The sequence below is a fragment of the Musa acuminata genome, chromosome BXJ2-7 (assembly GCF_036884655.1).
Source record: "Musa acuminata AAA Group cultivar baxijiao chromosome BXJ2-7, Cavendish_Baxijiao_AAA, whole genome shotgun sequence".
Taxonomy (NCBI): domain Eukaryota; kingdom Viridiplantae; phylum Streptophyta; class Magnoliopsida; order Zingiberales; family Musaceae; genus Musa; species Musa acuminata.
The window spans coordinates 1,001,426-1,015,506 of record NC_088344.1 but is presented as its reverse complement, the minus strand read 5'-3'; the positions used below and the strand labels follow the sequence as shown (position 1 = coordinate 1,015,506).

The window sequence follows — 14,081 nt, the reverse complement described above, 5'->3', positions numbered from 1 at the left end:
GGAAAAAAGACACGTTTGACTGATCCTGTTGATACTAAGGATTCCATCTGCAATAATATACAACTGTATATTCTCCCCAAATAGGCTGCAAAACTGTAAATGGATCACCTCATTCTGGAGTGATTAATCCCAAAGAAGAAATGGAACATTATAATTTCTAGTAAGTTATCACAGCTGATCGAAAAAAAAGAAAAGAAAATATGACAGTTTTCTGTACAAAGTTGGTATTTGGTATATGGTAAAAGAAGCCTCTCCCCAACATGTTTCTAAAGGAAAAGTTCCCTAACCGTAGACACAACCGGCCAAATGATGGATCATGCCAGATAGTTGTAAATCTGGGGATTGTTCTTGTCCCTGTCCAAGTACTCCCTGTCGATCAGGCTCTCTATCCTTTTCTTCAGGTCCACAGGTTTTATTGGAAATTTAAGCTACGAGAGACGACATGCAGAAGAATTAGATAATTTAACAGGCAAAGATACAAGAATGCAGGATGGTCTGTCAGTCACCTGCTGAAATAGTTCAGTTATTAAAAGTGTGTGGCTTAGCACTTTCCTCGTCTTCATAATACGCACAATAGCCGCATCAACCTGCGATGAAAACGGGAGCCCATCAAGGAATATTGCTACTTGGAAGACCTTCTTCTTGATCTAGGTCTCTTGGGACCTACCACCTACTATAGATAACTAAGAAAGTATAGGCATTCAGGTGATAGATCAAACAAAGAAATGCTGACCGGCAAAATTTTCGGCAACTTAAAAAGATATGGATTATCACAAACATCATCCAAGTTGATGACAACAAAAGAATTTTCACTAGATTGGTGCCCAAATTCCAATCTGCCATGTTACCGTAAACATGACTATAACCTCCCACCGACTCTAATCTCTATTCCCTAACTTCCTCCAGTTGCAACTCTACCCTCAATGACCGTGCAATTTTAGATTAATATCCTTTACCATGTGAATGTTTGCTTGCCAGCTATCTTGCCAACCAAATTTCAGACATGAAACCAAGTAACATTACAATATCCAAAATCTTGACACGTTCAGGATCAGTCATGGTCTTATAGACTCCACCAATGGTCTGGACAAATTTGTTGAGTCCCCATCTATTCTGAACATGGCATTGTTTCACTTTGTCAACCACACTTGTAGGCCAGCTTGGCCAGCAATCTAGGTTCAGTCAGTGAACGGACTAACATTTTAACATGTGAACCTCATCTACTTGATCCATATTAGTTCACTGGTGGTTTAATTGAAGATTCAGCTAATGCTCAAAGGAGCATTAACTTGGATATAGCTTGTAAAATAACACATCTATGCAAATAGAACAAGTGGTGGGTAACACTATTGTAGCTACCACTGCCAGATACAGTTGGGAAAGGGGCATTCTCCTAAACATGTACTCCTGGCAACACTATTTTACCCTTTCAATATTCATCTCTTTCTACCCCAGTATTGTTTAAGGCATTCATCTTCAATTTCACCACTCCCATACTCAAAATCTGATAATCTTTCAAGCATGAATGCAAATTGCTAAAGTAAAGTGCCCTTATAATTTTTTTTCCTCCATTACTATGCATTTTTTAATCATAAGGCCATCTTTAGATCTATGATGATTTGTATGAAACCAATTGCAAACACTACCAGCTATTACATAAGAATTATTCATTTGATTCAGGAGCTAAAATCTTCACTCATTTGTTTGGTTAGGAACAGTGAGATGGTTGGCAATCTGCATATAGAACAGACCTGATACTGACGATCCTGGAATACTCTTTCAGTGGTACTTGTGTTCTCCTCCACTGTCTCCTTCATCTGGATTGCATTGACCTGTAAAAAGCACATCTTAGCTCTACTGCTGGTAACCAAAATTTATTTTGATTTCCCAAAGGCAAAGTTTACCTTTATACGATACAGAGGAGCTGTGAATTCTTCATTGAATACAAAACAATCCTCATCTTCTATCTCTCTTCCTTTTGGGATCTGCAGAACAAAGAGCATTTAAAAATAAATAGATGTACCAATAAGAAGGAACATTTGCCACAAGGATTTACCTTCTGTAAAACTCGAACTTTGCCGCATGCAAGTGACTGTAAAGTCCTCCTCAGCTCTCTATCATCAATGCCAGTAGAGTCCTTAATATCTTGCAAACTAAGCCTTTGAGTGTCATTGAAAAGCATTAAAACAACAGCCTGAAGACATGAAAAACCCCAAAAGAAATTCAGGTGCAGGTTAACTTCGATCAGCACTGGAATTTATCAATAAATCAGTGAGAGACCCACCTGGAATAATGATACTGATAATTCTTTTTTACCTCTCGGAAATTCTGCTTTTAGAACACAGTGACCTAATGAATTTTGCCACATCAAACGCCTCCCATGGTACTTACTCAAATAGAACTCTTTAAATATATCCTATTATGATTTAAACAAAAAGAACAATATTACAAGCAATAGGATGCAGGTAAACCTAATTTTATTGTACTAATTGTCATGATCAAACCTGATAAACATTCAGCTCATGCGGAAGCCGGACATCCATAGGTGGATATGTTGGCCAATACCTATACGCACCAGGAGGGGGGAAGTAAATGTTAAACAGCACATTCTAGTCTAACCCAAAGCAGACTCAAAACCTAAATGATTAGACTGAGATAAAAGGAACAGGCAACACCCACCCGGTTGTCAGGACATGAACACTCATTTCGATACCAGTTGGAAGTTTTGTCCTGGCTTGGGACGATTGTTTAAAAGAGTCATTAATTTCTTTGGATAACTCGATATCCTGAACAAAATTCAGCATGAAACGATTACTTGAAACCAAAGAAGAAAGTGATGGATAATTTGTCATACTAAATCAAGAAACTCAAATGCTTAAAAAACTAATCTGTCATCAAGTACTTGCACTTCTTTAACAGGAAAATTTATTAAATTTAATTGCAATAACCATGTACAAATGAAAAATATGCTATGTAACAATTTTCTTCCAAGAATAACAGAATTTAGGGTTTGTATCTTCAAAAACAATTGGAATCACTAAACAATTATATAAATGTGATTACATACCTTAAACATCCCTTCGAGTTTATTTGTAAATTGACTACCACACTCGGTTTTCAGCTGAAAAGGCAAGAAAAATTTTAGATGTAAAATTTTACATGAAATATAGCAGCAAGCTTTGGCAATATTTCTTATTACCTTTGTGATCATTGACTTCTCAGCATCTATTGATGCACTCTTCCCCAACAACAGCCTCTTTGCAAGATCTTTCTTGTAAAATGCCTCAAAAACATCTTTCCCCTGAATCAATATAAAAGAGAAGAATGCTTACAATAGAACTTCTATAAATATTCTCTAACATGTATCCTTAAGCAGAGAACCAAAGAAGAAGAGCATTTACTGGTAGATATGCATAGCTTACTTGTATAAATCTGAATAATACCAAAACTTTGTCAAGCATGCTCTCCAACTCTTCTTCAGATGTACCCTTGTTGCCAGCACGAAGCTTCTCGTCCACAAACTTGGCAATCAATTCGGCTGGTCTATTCTGTTTTTTGACAAATCTATATTAAAAAATCAAGCAGTCTGTTTCTCTCCAACAACATATCCCCCAGATCGAAATCTTATGAAGAAAAAAGGTTTTAAATAAGAACAGTTCATGGAAGAAAGTTTTCTTTTTTCTGGGAACTTGTAATAGCACAAGTACACCTAAAAAAGCATCTGAAACTCATTGAAATTTTTCTAAATAAACTCCCAACCCAAGAAATACTTAAATTTCGGAATCTTATCAAGCCAAAAGATTTAAAATAAGAAAAGTTCATGGAATACAATTTTCCTTTTCAGGGAACTCGCACTAGCACAAGTCCACCAAAAAAAAGCATCCAAAACTCATTGAAATTTTACTAAATAAATCCCAACCCAAGAAATACTTAAATTTCAAAATCTTATCAAGTCAAAAGGTTTAAAATAAGAAAAGTTCATGGAATACAATTTTCTTTTTCAGGGAACTCATAATAGCACAAGTCCACCAAAAAAAGCATCTGAAACTCATTGAAATTTAACTAAATAAACTCCCAACCAAAAAATATTTAAATTAGAAAAAAAGTACTTAAATGAGGACTTATAAGCACCAATAGGACTCCAAAAAACTCACAAAAACAGGTACTAAAAAAGTTTGACCAAAGTTTACTTACCTTGGACTTGTAATCCACACAACATGCATTCTATACAATCACCTTATCTTGGAAAACTTGGTGTTTGTCTTTTGAATTGTGCTATACAATCACCTTTTCTTGATACTTTCAAAATCCCAAATTTGAAATGGTAAAAAAGAGTCCGGTAGACCAAGGACACCAAAAGAAAAAGAAATGCACATCCAGAACCCTTACCATTCTGGGCTGAGACCCGGACTGATCCGGTATCTGAAACTAAAATCCTTGTCTTTAACAGTATCTTCTTCCACAATAATGGAAGTGATCAACCAATAAAACAAAAGACAAATTAATATATTTTACTTATGCACCAATACTGATGGTCTTCAAGATTGACCAAGGTATTTGGGGATTCGAGAATATGCAAATACAATAGTTTCAATAATAAATTTTCATGCCTATAAAGATAAAGCACCTAAATGCTGCAATCAACCTAGAAATTATAGCATTACCTGACGAAGATTAATGAGATGCTCAAACGAATCCTTTATGGTATTTGAAAAAGCTTCATTTTTGAAGAAACTTTCTTCCAATATTTTGTCAAGAGATGCTTTAAACTCTAGGAGAAATGAAACCAGATCTTTGTCTTTCTCTTCATCCATGATAATTACTTGCCCAGTACCACGAATATATGAGCTAAGAGCTTGCCTTATTAGCTCGAGAGCATTAACCCTTTGAAAAAGGGTATACATTCTTTGAAGGTCATCAACACGATTGGCTTCCATGAGCATTGTGAATCCCTGGTCAATGAGATCAGAACAGTACACTAAGTACTGATTAGTGATTATGAGATTAGTAAACAAGATGTTGCAACATAATTAAGCAGGATGTATGAACAAAGTCACCTTGTCAAGAATTGCAGATGTATGGCGCTCAAGAAGTTGCTTTTCTGCAGTTGCTACAAGTGGCTTCCTTGTATTTGCATCCAAGTATAGAAAGCATCTTTCATTCTCCTCGTGTAACCTTGACTGCAAGTTTAAACCAAAGAAAATATGAAAATATAGAAAGAAATCAGAAACGCAAACAAAATAGAACAAATCGTAGTGGAATGCAGGGGAAAAGGATCTCACCTCCACATGTTTCAAATAATCTGGAACATCTGACTGCTGCATATATTTAACACCTTCAGCAGCATAAAACTCAGAAGTGCATTCAAGAAAGAGTTTCTCAAAGCTCTCCATGTAAATTCCAAGTGCAGTAAACATTTTTAAAAGATGGCTTAGGACAGTCTTATCAATAGCTTCACCTTGTCTGGTCAGCAAATAAACAGTTCAATTAAAAAAATTCCATAAAGATCCACATATTTAAGTAGGATGGTACACTATCAAGTATCATCATGAAATTATGCTTTATTTGATATACCTGGGGCTTCCACATAGTAAATTAATTGTTTTGTGTTTCAATCCATGCAAGGATGATACTAGCACAAGGTTATCAGCATATCAGAGCACATCGACACACCCTATGCAATTGTTTTGGCATATGCTGGCCAAGCACGAAAAAAAAAAAAATTTTGTTTCAAGAAAGAAGTATTCTATAGTCATGTTACATGCATGATATCTGCATTCGTGCTATTGTGTAAAAGTTCACAATTTGAAATAGAAAAAGACAGCTATCAAGAAATTAATATGATACTCTAGTCTACAAGATACAATATCCTAGTCTAACTTATGTGATTTACTTTTAAAAAAACAATATAGCATCAAGACAATGCCAGAAAAACATAAAGGGATAACTATATCTCATGTTAGACAACATAAACGGACAACTAAGACCATGTATTCTTATGCTTAATGCCGTTGTAATGCACATTAGCATGATACCTTTGTTCAGGAAAACGCATTCATCTACATCAATTGTCATGTCTACCAGCACTTCCCAATGTCCAAACAACTGCCTTTAACAATGATAAAAGAAGCAATTTTCAATTTTGTGCAAATAACTAGTTAGCTAAATATGAGCCACCAGTTGTGCATCATTAACTACTGTATATTTATAGGACAAAAGAGTATTGAAATCTATCAGAAAATATGACACAAGATTTAAGAGTTCTATAATTAAAATGTGTGGTAAATGGAATCTCTGCCTGCACTTAGATTGTGATGAATTATAAATCTGAGGGTAGAAAACTAACTAGAAAAGGTGCAAATTAATCTAACAACCAAAGATTTAAATTTAGCATGCTGAATACTGACAAAATTGAAAACCGAAAGAAAAAGAATAGTAACTGTAGCAGCAGCTCTGGTAGGGTTTTGAATGTGTTATGATGCAAGCTATGGCTAGTATGAAAGGAAAGGTACAAATTAAAAAGAATTCAAGATTATGTACAAGGGAACAAATGTCTACAAAAGTTTTTCCAATAATCACTTTTTCATCTCTCATAAAAGAAGGAAAAAAAGCAGGGATTTTAAAGAGGTACTTAATTCCTCATTCTACATCACAAATAACGAGTAATCAAAATGTGACCACTCTATGAACAAAACACTAAAAAGAATAACAAGGAACTCATTTAAATTGGAAATAGGAGAAAAAAAGATAGCAAGCAAATTTAGTTTGTTCTCAATTTTGATCAGTATAGGTCGTAGTCTAAATTACTAAAGTATTATCAGTTAGTCTTCATCATTCGTCTTAGTGTGGTTTTGGAGTCATATTCATCTGGAAACCATATGGGTGAACTTATTTTTATTTCAAATGGGGCTAGGATGTTCTAAGTTATTGGGATTTGATTAGGGTATATGTACACGTCTGTAGGATTATGCAGGGCAACAATTTTCTAATTTAAACTAGTCATCAACTTCTCATAGGCTTCATCATTATATGTTAACCAATGTACCTTCAATGCCCGATTTATTCTCTAATCTCTATATACCACTTCCACAATATAATTTGACTGAACTTGCAGGGTCTTCATTGCTATATGTCAATCATTGGATCATGAGTTCAAGAGACGAATTGGCTAATCGCTTTAAAGGGACATGAACTAACTGATCTCTGAAATCTCAGCGACCCAGTTTGCAACCAATTATGGCCAATCCAAGGGTAAATTCATCTCATCCAAATCCAATTGAAGATTCCAGACAGATTCCAGCTGATGCGAGGTGTCTCAAATGCATTAAGTCCAAATAGAGAGATACTGTCAGTCCGGACCGAATTCCACCAATCCAGATAGATAATATGGATCCTAGACCATTTTAGCCAATTCCAATTTGACAATTTGCTTCACATGCTGATATGATCTTATTAATATGGTCCAAGCCTAATACCTGAGTCTTTGAACCTTGTTTTAAACAGAGGGGGATCAGAGATTGAATGTGAATCTCCTTTCTTCAATGGCCCTACCTCTAAATCCTCTTTCTGTTATCTCCTATGCTATTGTTCTTCTGCATACATCAAAATAATGAAAATTCATTCAATGGTTGCTTATCTCCTATTTCAACCAAAATCAAGACACAAATATATTAAGATTAATTTATATCCTTCTGGTATAAACTCCAGATGGTAAGGTTATGTCAAAAATCTTACATGTGCAGGCCTCAGCTATCATTTCTATGTTCCAGAACAATGTCTTTTCTTAAAGCTTAAGTCATCTCCTGAGAATCTCGGAACTAACGCATGAAAAAATCAGGCATTTTATGCCATATACCATGTTTACTCTACTACTGAAGCTAGTATTTTCAAACTTAGTTAATATTTTTCAAATGTTATTCCGAAAACGGTTAAATGTATAACAGATGATTTAAGGCATTAAACAACCTCTGTTCAAACACTCGAGTCCAAATGCAACAGAAAGATACCAACATAGAAATCAACAAGAGCCATTTTCCATTTATAGCTTTAACCCGATATTCTCAGTTGCTGGTTCTCAGTCTTAAGGATGATAAATTGTTGATGCTACACATGGTAAAAGCTAACAGGGAAACTCAAGAAATCAGAACACGAGAAACCAGACACAAAGATGTAAATGAATCAAATAAAAAAAGAATCATAGTGGGTTTCAAACACATCGAAGTAAACAAATGAACATTCTAAAGATAAGAATCTATCATAGTGATTTAAAACACAAAACATAAAACACACCTCTCCTTTTCAATTAGTCTCAGAAGTCCTGTGACAACTTTGTGCTCTACTTCTGAAGATAAAGCAAGATGCTTTCGGAAAAGCTGCAATCCCATGTCCCACAGCGAGCGAACATTTGGAGTTTGCTTAACATATGTTCTATCAAGAACCAAAGCTATACCACGTATTGTTAACATCTGGTCACAAAAATCCTGCCAGCATTTCTCTACCAATGACAAAAATACCACCAAATCAGGGCTCTGGCCAACTAATGATGACAATGCCCTAGATATATGTATTTCACATTCTCTCTGTACATGCTGGTAAAGATTCCCTCCCATCTTGTGCAGGCAAAGATCATCGACAGCCTGTAGGCCAAAAACAATAGTACTCTCATAATCCATCAAATTAATCACAACTGGAGGCACCAAGGCTTAGAAATTGATTAGCAAAAAACACCTGATAGAGCTTTTCAGAGTCACAGGGATCTCGTCGCTTCAAAAATATAGCATTAATAGCAGACTTCAATGTTGCCCATGTATCCTCCTCAAAGTTTGCAGGAACTGAAGGTTTACCTAAGGAAGGAACAGGAGAACAAGTAACATGTAACTGCTTTATTTTAAGAACTAACTTTCTTAATTTTTTCTATGAAGAAAATTCTAAGCCTGTGCTAGAAAAGCAAGATAAAACTTGAAAGTTGATAGTTTATGTAAAAGAACAAGTCCTCAAAATTCTTTTTATCTATAACTTTCTTTGTAAAGTTTGCTTCCTCTGTTACCATCATTGATATAATTGACAGGAAACATCACATGGACAATTGATAAGACAAAAGCCAATTTCTTAGTATATATATCAGTCACAAATGAAAGGTGATGGCCAGTGAACTACACATAAACTCCGGTATTTATGTTTCTTGCAGGACATCAATACTAGGATTCACCGCATCGACAATTGATAAGACAAAAGCCGATTTATTAGTAAATACATCACTTGCTAGTGAAGTACATGTAAATTCTGGAATTTATGTTTCTTGCAGGACATTAGTACTAGGTACATGTATTATATGTGTATATATATGTATGTTTGTTACATGTAGCCATGTAGGTACATTTGAAACTTTTCGAATGTCTAAACTTCACCAGCCATTTTACGTGACTTTCAGTCTTAAGAGAAAAAAAATGCTTTCTCTTATGACTAAATTCAATACCATGTTTCTACATATATAAATAAATATAGAACAATTACGTAAATACCTAGGCAGCATGCCTTACTCCAACATTTTAGGTGGGCTGTGTCGTTCTTTTCTACATATGTTCTTGACATGATATCTTTTCTTTAATAACTTAATTTTGCACTGAAGTAATGCATAATAATCTTTCATATAAAAAAAAATGATAATTGCACAATAAAGGCTAACAATAGTTTACACATATAGGCATTTACATTGGACCCGCAAACCTATTCACAAATATATTATGACATGACCTCAAAAGCCACTGAGCAACTATCTCTAGTTTCTCTAAAAGAATCGTACTTTTTGTGCTTATCTTTGGAGCAGATTATTGAGGTAGGTTACATGCCCATATTCCACATATTAAGATTTGATCTAAGTGTTCTTAAAAATACCCCCTTTCTATGCAAATGTACCAAAAAACTGATAAAAGCATTTTTTTTAAGAAAAAAAAAAGCAAACACATGATGTTACATATCATATATATGTGGGCCTTCTCCAGCTTAAGCTTTAAATGAATTAGTAGCGTTCAAAAATTACATGGTAGTGAAGCAAGTAGTGTTTGAATCCTGGCTCCTTTTTCTCTCACCCCATTCCTTCAAGCTGCATCCAGTGTCTTACCTCATATGCGTCTTTCTGCAGAGACCGTTCAACTTTGGCTTGCACCATGGTCTTAAGCTTAGAACAATGCGCCAAGCACACCACTCTTTCAACAAGCATCACGTGGGTGAGGTAGAGTCATCATAGACCATATCTATTGTTGGGACCCTTCCTACTTGCTTGGTATTTAGATGAGTTAGCAGCCACTAAAAAGTTTAAAACAATAAGTACCATAATTTCACACTTGATCATATTTTAACTATGAAGAGATAGAGTTTGGTCTGATGCACCAAAACTAAAATATTCATACATGATGGTTATCTATAATCTGATAGAGAAAATAATGGTCAGAAGCAAGCACTTGTGCATTGGAATACTTAGGCAGCATGCCTTGCTCCAACATTTTCTTTTCCACACGTGTTTAAAACGATGGCCTAAAGAATGATTATTGATGATATGGAAAAAGGATAAAATAATAGATATTAAAAAAATGAAATGTTTATCATATGTAATATGTAATATATATATGGTGCAGGAACAGGCAGTTGCCTATGCAATGCTTATTGATAACATGGAAAAAAAGATAAAAAAGTAAAATAATAGATTAAAAAAATAAAATAAATAAAATGCAGAAAGATCATATTGAACCATAGGGAACCAGTCAGGACTCGGGATTCATTTCCTAAATTTCAAATTTCCTTATGCAGTTTAGCAAAATTATACTTCCATACTGAGCTTCTTCAGAGTATACTAGAACCACCAAATGGTGCTCTATCAGTATGGCAAGTTACAGCAGTTGGACTTCCCATAAAAGCCCATTCAAAAGAAAAAGCTTATCAATATATATTTTTCCTATCAATTGCATTATCAATTGGGATAGTAATGAAAATAGGATAATCACATGCAATAGCATCATTGATCACAGTGTACAAACAATGACAAGCTACAATAAGGAAAAACTTATTCTCTAGATCTTGAGATTCACAATGGTTGGGTTTGCATTTTCTTTTATTTGGAACTACATTGCCGAAATAAACCTGCTCCCAAAACTTGAGAGACATGTCCTGAAAAGTCCAGTATGAGGATCTGCAACGTTTGTGTTAAGATATCACACCAGATTTAACTGTGAATCATCATAGAGAAAGGGTAATCTGAGTCAAGTTAATTAAATCAACTTATGCACTTGAAGTAACCATAATGGTTGACCTCCTTCGATCCTTCGACCAGTACAATAAGTTCTCTGAATAACCTAAACACTAAGCAAACCATTTTCAACTCCTTTGATTTATTTAAACCAAATTTACATGTTCAGGGAAAACCATTTACATCTGACAATACACATTAGGGCAATAAGCCTGTGCCATAAAAATTTCTCCTAAAATCAACTAATTGAAAATAAATCTAACAGCATCAAGCAAAAGTCCAATCAATTAATCAATTTTATTATTGATATAATGACTTATATCTGGAAGAATGGAACCACTGTTCCTTTGATGAGAAGGATGTAACACTGTTAATAATCCAACCCTAAGGTGGAAAAAGTTTTGACCACTTTTCATGACGTGGGTGGAGTACAGTGAATCAATTTCATTGAATAATATTCTCATTTGCTAAAGAAAGACAGAAGGAAAGGGATGATGAAGATGGCAGTATGATTCTTGATAAACATTGGAAATGAGTCATGCAATCCTCTAAGTGCCGACACAATGATAAATCAGTGATGACAGCGAGACTTTCGGTATCATGATTCCATGACAAATTGGTCTTTAGCCATAAGTGAAAGCATTGAAGGAAACTCAGGAATCAGCCAAAGACTAACCACGATGATATGACCACGAGGGCTACAACCAAGAAATTTGCATATCGTGCCCAACCCAGACAGCAATTTAACAGAGGAAAATTGCAAAACGGAGGTACCTTTAACAAATTTGATGACGAGTTGCTTCTTGGCTGACGGCTGCGGCGGTGTGGCCTTCTTCCTGGACAGGTTGGCAGCAACCCCCGTCATGGCGACGGGGACGGACGCCCCAGGTTTCAGCTCCTCCTGGTCCACGAGCATCGCGTCTTCCTCCTTCCCAGGTCGAGCAGCCACGGCCGCCGCCGCCGCCGCGGTGTCGAAGTGGTGGTGGAGGCCGTTCTTCTCCTTTTCCAAGGAGCAAGCGGCGGCCGGCAGGGGCTTCGCTTTCTTCATGGAGGAGGATGAATCGGGGGAGAGAAGGGTGGATCCTCCGGATGCGCCGCTGCTGTTGCTGTTGGTGGTGGTGGTCCCACCGCCGCCGCCGCCGCCGCTTCTGCTGCAGGAAAAGGGCCGCTTGTGTTGAGTCATCAATCGATATCAATCGGAGAAGTGCATGGCGGAGGCGAAGGGAACTGGGGGGAGATCGGGCGGCGATTGAGAAGGGGCAATGGGAGGAGAGGGAGCGGAGAACGCAGGGCACAGAAGGGGGAAGAGCGAGCGAGAGGCAAGAAGGCGAGATCGAGTCGATCTCGGTTTTATCGGAGGCAATTTAGGGGAAAGCGTCGAAGATTTGAGCCGGCCCGGGTTCACGCCACGGTCCGGCCCAATCGATTCGGATCGTCTCCATCTCCTTCCAGTCGAGCCGTCCATGAGCGCGGGTTCCACCAATCGTTGCGGGGCCTGGACGATACGGGCCATTGATTCATGTCCGGCTCGAGGATATCTGGAAACGGGATGGGTCCAAGGATGGTGATTTGGTTTAGATGACTCAAGACATGATTTTTCTGCGGGTAATTTATTGATGTTAAGACATGGTTGAAGTGCAGGAATTGTCAGGATGAGAAAACGATGCTTATTGCCTTGTAATTACTCTCTATTGGATTATGCTGGATATAAAGACTTTTGTGTTAGTAACTAACAAAAAGTCATAATTAACGAGCAAAACGACATATATTATTTTAATATATTAAAAATACATATATTATTATAGTTAATATTATAATAAAATATAACATAATAATTGGAAAATAATTTAAAAGGGATGAAGCATCATGAAATCTTAACAGAAACTTTATTGTTTATTTCCAACACTATGTTATTTTATTCTATTTTTTTGAAATGATGATAATTCAAGTTTTAAATGAATATAATGAATAGAAAAGTATTCATATCGCAATTTGGACTAAAAATATATTTAAAAAATAGTTGAATTTTCAATCAAATAGGGTGAAATTCGTAATCACATATTCCGCGCCGCGGCCATCACCGCATCCAAGGCAGCGCCAAAGCGAGCGAGGAGGAGGCGAACGAGATGGCGACGATCGGCAAGCGCCGCGATGGTTGCTCCGCTTGCCGAGCCGCATGCACCATCCGCGACCCTCACGGCGGCTTCCGTCCCTTCCCTGCTCAATCCCTCCCCCCAGCCGGTCGGTGATTTCCCCTTTCTCATCCCCTTCCACCCGCCATTTTCTGTTATTCAACGAGGGTCAGACTAGTTTATTTTCTTGATCCAGGGTTTCGATTCCAGCATATCGTCGCCCTAAAAGAGGCTTGGCTCGGATATCCAATCTCGGTTTCAGCAGCGATATTGGCGATGTGTCACTAAGGGGCGATACCTCATTATAAACCAGTTTAGGTGGCTGATGAAGACCCTCTCCGTATTACCTCCCCAGTTGCACAAGGAGATTGTTGGCTCTCTCCCTGAGATCACTGGGGATCAGAGCAATCGCACACTGGTTGCTGCTCTCGTTGCTGTAGGCCTTCGAGGTCACTGTGCCTATGTCGGATTCCTTCTCCAACTTGAACTCGGTGAGTTGAATGGTTACATCGTTTTTTTTCTGTAGTAATTTTTTTAGAGTTTCAAAAATTTTCAAAAAAACATATTATATAATTGCTTAGATCCTCGATAGCATTAATATGTTGCAAGTAATTCTAATTGGAGGGCTCCTTTCATAACATTATAAAATGGATGTGTTTTTAGAGTTGCTCTCATGTAATTGCTTAGATCATAGATAGCACTAATAT

General features: G+C 36.8%; 1 protein-coding gene across 1 annotated transcript; it reads right to left on the bottom strand.

Moving 5' to 3' along the window:
* On the bottom strand, positions 1-12,571 carry LOC135616505 (cullin-4-like). Its single transcript, XM_065115758.1, has 17 exons — positions 12,017-12,571; positions 8,728-8,843; positions 8,290-8,636; positions 5,283-5,463; positions 5,058-5,180; positions 4,665-4,952; positions 3,423-3,548; positions 3,200-3,301; positions 3,068-3,121; positions 2,680-2,786; positions 2,505-2,565; positions 2,285-2,416; positions 2,057-2,194; positions 1,905-1,985; positions 1,752-1,832; positions 507-587; positions 1-428 (listed from the first exon to the last, which is right to left on the bottom strand). Exons 1-17 carry the CDS (start codon positions 12,423-12,425, stop codon positions 315-317), a joined length of 2,541 nt encoding a protein of 846 aa, XP_064971830.1. The 5' UTR covers positions 12,426-12,571; the 3' UTR covers positions 1-314.
* Positions 12,572-14,081: the final 1,510 nt, after the last annotated feature.